The 6,000-nt window shown below is 33.4% G+C and overlaps 1 protein-coding gene across 3 annotated transcripts in view; it reads right to left on the reverse strand.

Moving 5' to 3' along the window:
• Window positions 1-4,422, reverse strand: part of LOC18427418 (uncharacterized) — a 46,554-nt gene extending 42,132 nt beyond the window's left edge. Inside the window, exons 1-5 of one of the 3 annotated variants that reach the window (XM_011622545.3) lie at window positions 4,174-4,422; window positions 3,041-3,524; window positions 1,681-1,803; window positions 1,442-1,573; window positions 1,292-1,354 (exon numbers count right to left, since the gene is read on the reverse strand). In XM_011622545.3, coding sequence (XP_011620847.1) covers window positions 1,292-1,354; window positions 1,442-1,573; window positions 1,681-1,803; window positions 3,041-3,322 — 600 coding nt within the window. In that variant the 5' untranslated portion in view covers window positions 3,323-3,524; window positions 4,174-4,422. Of the gene's footprint in view, window positions 1-1,291; window positions 1,355-1,441; window positions 1,574-1,680; window positions 1,804-3,040; window positions 3,544-3,891 lie in introns of all 3 variants that reach the window. The other 2 variants (XM_020663151.2, XM_020663152.2) reach the window with 2 other exon arrangements.
• Between the last annotated feature and the right edge of the window lie 1,578 nt (window positions 4,423-6,000).

Genomic DNA, 6,000 nt, shown 5'->3' on the forward strand with positions numbered 1-6,000 from the left:
CGTATAAAAATATAAAAAAATTATTGAGCACCTATAAAAAAATTATTTTAAATAATTTAAAATGACCAAATTACCCCCGTCATTTTTCAGTGGTATTTCGGACATTTTATATTTTGGGAAATATTTTTTATATATTTTTTAATTGTGCGGCCTATCTTTTAGTACACACGTCTAAAATTTCATTATGATCCGATTTCTAGAAAAATATTAAAATTCATAAAGTGATATGCATTCTGATTAAGATGAAATTTTGGGTGTATACACCTAACACTATTGCACACAATATAAAAATATAAAAAAATTATTTTCAATAATTTAAAATGACCAAATTACCCCTGACATTTTTCAGGGTATTTTGGCCATTTTATATTTTGGGAAACATTTTTTATATTTTTTTTAATTGTGCACCCTGTTTTTTAGTACACACGTCTAAAATTTCATTATGATCCGATTTCTAGAAAAAATATTAAAATTTATATAGTGATATGTATTCTGAACAACATGATGAATATCTGACGGCTGGGATTCCACCTATATTACTATTCATTATAGCTGCCCAGCTATTGTTTGCTTTTTCCTTGAGTAAAACAATGGTGATAATTAATGAAGATTGTCTCCTTCACAACGCACTTGGAAACCATGAGTTGTTTCATGGATGATGTTTGAGATGTCCAGAGAACATTTCATCTTACAATGTTCTTACAATGTACATGAATCAATGGAAGGACTCTGTCCCATAATATATATATCGACAACAGCTCTAAAGGAGCAACCTAAATGGCGCTGAAGCGCCAAAGAAATATGCAAGCACAATCCCTTGAGTAAGAAAATGTACATTTAGGCCAACGCATATGATATAACAATATAGATAATACCCAATAATTGCATTTGGGATGTGAGAGAAAGCAGAATTTTCCAAATCAGAAGCATTGTTGGCCAATATGGGTGACAACACTCATAGGAGGTAAAGGCAACTAACTTAAATCATTAAACATGTGGTAATAGATTAATACAAGGGCATTTGAGCTCTTTTAATAGATTAAACTCATAGGAAAACTTCCATGACAATGATAGTAGTACACAGAAAATCTGCAGAAAAGCTAAGATACCAGTGAAACACAAGTGCTTAACATGGGGTATAAGGCTGCAGGACGTTGTCAAATTTTCTACCAAAATGATTACTTAAACTCATAATTGCACACCAAGAAAAGTTTTGATGTCAAAATACAGAATATTCAGCAATGGAAAATGAAATAACAACAAATGTCCATCCTTGTAGCCATACTCATACCTCAACCACATCAGGCCTTGAGCATATTTGTTTCAGTTCCGCAATCTTCATCCTCCTTTGCAGCTACAACATAAAGAATCGACCACACCAATTTTTAACAGCAGAATAGAAGGGGGAAAGAAAGGAAAAAGATCACCATCAGAAGTGAACCTTTTTCTTTTTGTTCGAGACGCCTTTTTCTTTCTGTTGGCCATCTTGCTCATCCTCATCGGAGTCAGAGTCGGCTTGCTTCTTTGCTGCTGCTGCTGCATCTAGACCTGCTTCATCCTTCTTATCGTCATCCTATCCATTCCAATGCCACATGAGTTGTAACTTGTAAGTTATGTTAGCGCATTACTAACAAGACATTACAGTTCACTTCAGCTCCAAAATGTGAACCTTGGCCATACCTTGTCACCAAGCCCAGCATCCCCAAAGCAAAACTTCTCAAAGACTTTTTTAAAATCATCCAAGAGATCTTCATCCAACACTGTCTTTTCTGGAACATACTCCACTTCAACTCGCTCCTGACCCTGTTATCAACCAATCGACGAAAGTTAACTCTTGAGAAGAACTTATTAGAGAGGTTCCCTAGTCCACAAACAAGGAAATGAAAGTATCAGTGGGAAAACCATATAACGTGAATGGTAAACGATAGCACACCATAGGGACATATCCGCAGTCCATATCTCTATGGAGGGAACAAGGGACAGTTACTCTCTGAAGTCCGTCATAATGAAATGGGTTTTGATGCCGCCATATCGATGACATATGGTAAAAAATACTTTTTACATTGAACTCTTAGGCTCTTAGCCCCAGCTAACATTGTAATATATCCATTATTAACATTTTATCCCCAGGTCAGGGATCTTTAGTCCATCATTAAGCTAACTAAAGTTTGGGTATTGTTGGGGATATGCCATGGGGTTCATTGTCTTGCTAAAGATGGGGAGTTTTAGGTGATACATGAGCCATGGGGTTGATAGCTGCTCAGTGCATACTAGAACAAGAAAGGAAAGAAAGGGGTGGAGGTTACTTCATACATACATAAATAGGAGGCTCAAATTAGCCATCCATTGTTACAACAACTATCAAAAAAGGGTAAGGTTTGTATAAGGTGCCCACCTCATATCATACACATAAGGCAAATTTTACCAGAAGATTTAAATTCTGATTATGAAATTTAAAATATAGAAAATGGTGCACATCTAGTAGATCTATTAACACTGGAAAATGCTGAAAATATAAGGTCTAAATAACCTGTTACCTATAAATCTATAAATCTCAAGGTCAAGATGATCAATTAAAAGGTTTTCCAACTTTGGAACACTCTTTTCTACTAGAAGTTTTTAGTTGCATCTTACTTCTAAAATGTAAGAATTGTAAGTTGCAACCTTATATAAACTTTTTGCATTGAGGGGGAAAAAAAAAGAGAGAGAGAATAGATGTAAATGCGAAATTATACCAAATTAAAAGACTCCATAACATTATATACAAAGCAAGTACAAATGTTCCAAACAGCTGAATTGCTTGAATTTAAACACATACATCTCTCGTCGGATCCAACATCCTCCATACTAAGGCACCGATTTAGAGGAGGAAATGAATCCCTAATTTTCCGCTCCTCACTCTCTAGAGAATCCCAATCAAGATAAGTCCCCAAGATATTGAGGAAATTGAATAGAGCCTATTTCATCCAATAAGTAAAAAAAAAAACTTGCTAGAAATTACTAGTTGTTATAAAGGAGAAAAGCCCCATAGTAGCAGTACCTCATGATGATGGACAGTTGGCTTTCCATCGCCGTGAGCATTATCATCATCATCAGCATCACTTGTAGAAGCCGTATCAGCATTGTTGTTATTATGAGTCTTGTTTTTCTTTTGCTTCCTCCTCCTCCTCCGTCGATCCGCCTCCTTCAGAGATTTCTTATTGTAACTGTTCATGGTGACTCCTCCTCCATTCTCAGTAGTAGTAGATGCATCACTATTGTTGTTGAAGATTTTGTTGTCTCCTCCTCCATTAGCCACCACAATTCGTTCTTCCACTGTCATCTCTCTCCCAGTCTCAGTGACGGTTGATGGGATTCAACAAAATGTACTTTCTCACTGTCTATTTTTAAATGGCAGTCTCTTTCTGAGTTACCATAATCATCTGAGACTGATAAATCCTCTTCTTCCTTTTATGATCTATTTGGAATCAAATCCCACCCTTTCTGGTCGCTCACCAAAACAATATTTTATTGTTCTCTTTTCCCTGTAAATTTGTCGGAAAACTAAGAAAATGAAAGCTAACCTATGCGTCACATTAGGAAAATTAAAGTTTAGAAGAAAATAGAGGTAATTTGCATCAACGAATTCATCCTTTCAATAAATTTAGACCACTGCTTCAAAAATAATAGATAAATGTAAATGTCCAATGGTTTCCCTCTAAATTTGCAGAAAAATTAAAAACAAGGACAGCCCAATTATGTCAAAATAAAATCCCCAGGCCATATGTTACTGAACCTTATTCGAATATATTCTATGAAGAAAACAAATAATGAAAACCCTAATCCGCTATCTACCTCAGAAAATACCACACAAAGTTACCAAAAATAAAATAAAATAAAAAAACGCTATACCTAGAGATACTCAGATTAGGTTTTAATCATAGATGCCCATAATTATGTAGCCAAATGGTATTTTATGCCAAAAAATCTCATTGGAGAAAAATGTGGAAATTTTCACTGATTGGAAGTATGGCTGACTCCAAAAAAAAACACATAGCTCTTTCCACTCTCAATTGCAGTTTCAAAACCGAGTTGATTATTGATTGAAAAGCTCAAGCTTCGCAGCACGGTGAAGTGGAAAGAATACAGACAGAGAAAGAAGTGTGTATTAGGGTTTTAGGGAGGAGGGCGTACCGGGGCTGGGCTCTGCGGATCCAGAGAGAAGACGTTTTCTCGATGTTTATTGGCGATAAAGCAGACTCCGAGGAGCGCTTCAGCTCAACCTACCAAATGGACGATGGGAATCATTTGTTGGATCATCGCCGTCAATTGTAAAGATGGAAGTTGATAAAAGGGTACGTGGGTGCCACTCGCTCTCTCAGACCGTTCATCTATTGGATTGACGAGGCTCCCATCTAGTGGCCCATGCCTAAGCAACTTCACATAGTTGTTCTTCCTTTTATGTTTTTATAGGGAAATTAACGTTTGCATATCTAATTTTTGTATGTAATTTTAGTGTCGAAAATTTTAATACGACCTGAAAATTTACTTCACAACTAATTAAGAAGTTTAAAACTCAAAAACTAGTACAATTTGAGAATGGACAATCTAAATAGGTTTATATAAGGTTGTAGCTTTAAAATGTAGAACTATAGATGCACCTCAAAAATCAATTGGAAAAATGTTTTTTTAATGTTGAAAAACCGTCTAATTGATCATCTCGACAACTAGATATATGAATATAAAAAATAATAAAAATTTAGTCCCATAAATAATGTATCTTGCAACACATTAACTAGACCGTTCATTTTCAAGACTTTCACATGCTTATAGATCTTCTCGATTTTAACCATTTTTTAAGTTTAAAATTTTATATTTAGATATAAAAATAGATTTTTATATAATCCTAAAAAAAATTTACACCAAACTTACATATCATAATAAACTTTGGACGTGCGCCTTAATTGGATTGTTTAAAGTTGCAACCTTATAGAAACCATACCCTTACAAGATATACTATTTTGAGACTTTAATGTCTGTTTGTTTTTTAAATCTTTGTGTATCTCAATGTCGATATGATCAATTAGAGGTTTTTCAGTATTTTAATAATTTTGTTTGATGCATTTTTGAAGCATGCATTTTTTCCATAATATAAGGTTCCAGTCTTATATAAATTCTTTCCTTTAAAGAATATCCTCGATTTTTTTATTTTGTTATAAATATTACTTATTTTTTAGCTTTTTTATTTTTCCAAAATACTCATAAGATCGGTACTTTGAGTTTAGTATACGAAGTATCGAACATTTTATTGGCTTTTTATTTCCTTAAGGCTCTGTTTGCTTATCTTAGATATAGATCATCACATAATTCCCTAAGGGATCACTTGGTATGCATGAATTACTAACTTGTTATAGAAGTCCCTTGTAAAATATTTACATATGCAAACAATTTACATAAATAAATTACTCTAACATACTTTTCCCTAAGCAAAAGTGAGATAACTTATAATTTTGAGATAGTTTCTCTCTACAAATTTTTAAAGGAACCCATTTACCTTTGATACAATAAGACCATTTTGGGATTCTATGCAAATGATATCAAAGGTAATCACAATTATTTACAACTATCTGATGTGAAATTTGATAACTTAGATATGTCATAAAGTTCAAGAATTTTTTTTTGAAATTTGAGCTTGGTCAATGGAATTATTGTACCCACCCCATGTCATATCTAATGGTCAAGATCAATGTGACCACCTTGTACCATAGGTAAATGGTCACATTCGATACTTTTCCATTTTTAAATATTTTATCTATTTATAAATTAAATTCAAGATATTTTCTCTATAAATTTTGAGACAATTTCTCTCTCTAAAACAAAATTTTTGAAATAGTTTCTCTCTGAATTTTTTGAAGTAGTTTATCTCTAAGATTTGATATAATTTTCCTCTTTGAAATTTAAATATATAACCTCTTTCTAAAACTTAAAATTTGAGATAGTTTATCTTCTTAACATTTTTGA

Source organism: Amborella trichopoda, chromosome 12 (genome assembly GCF_054954075.1).
Source record: "Amborella trichopoda isolate Santa Cruz 75 chromosome 12, AtrichopodaSantaCruz75HAP2 v2.0, whole genome shotgun sequence".
Taxonomy (NCBI): Eukaryota; Viridiplantae; Streptophyta; class Magnoliopsida; order Amborellales; family Amborellaceae; genus Amborella; species Amborella trichopoda.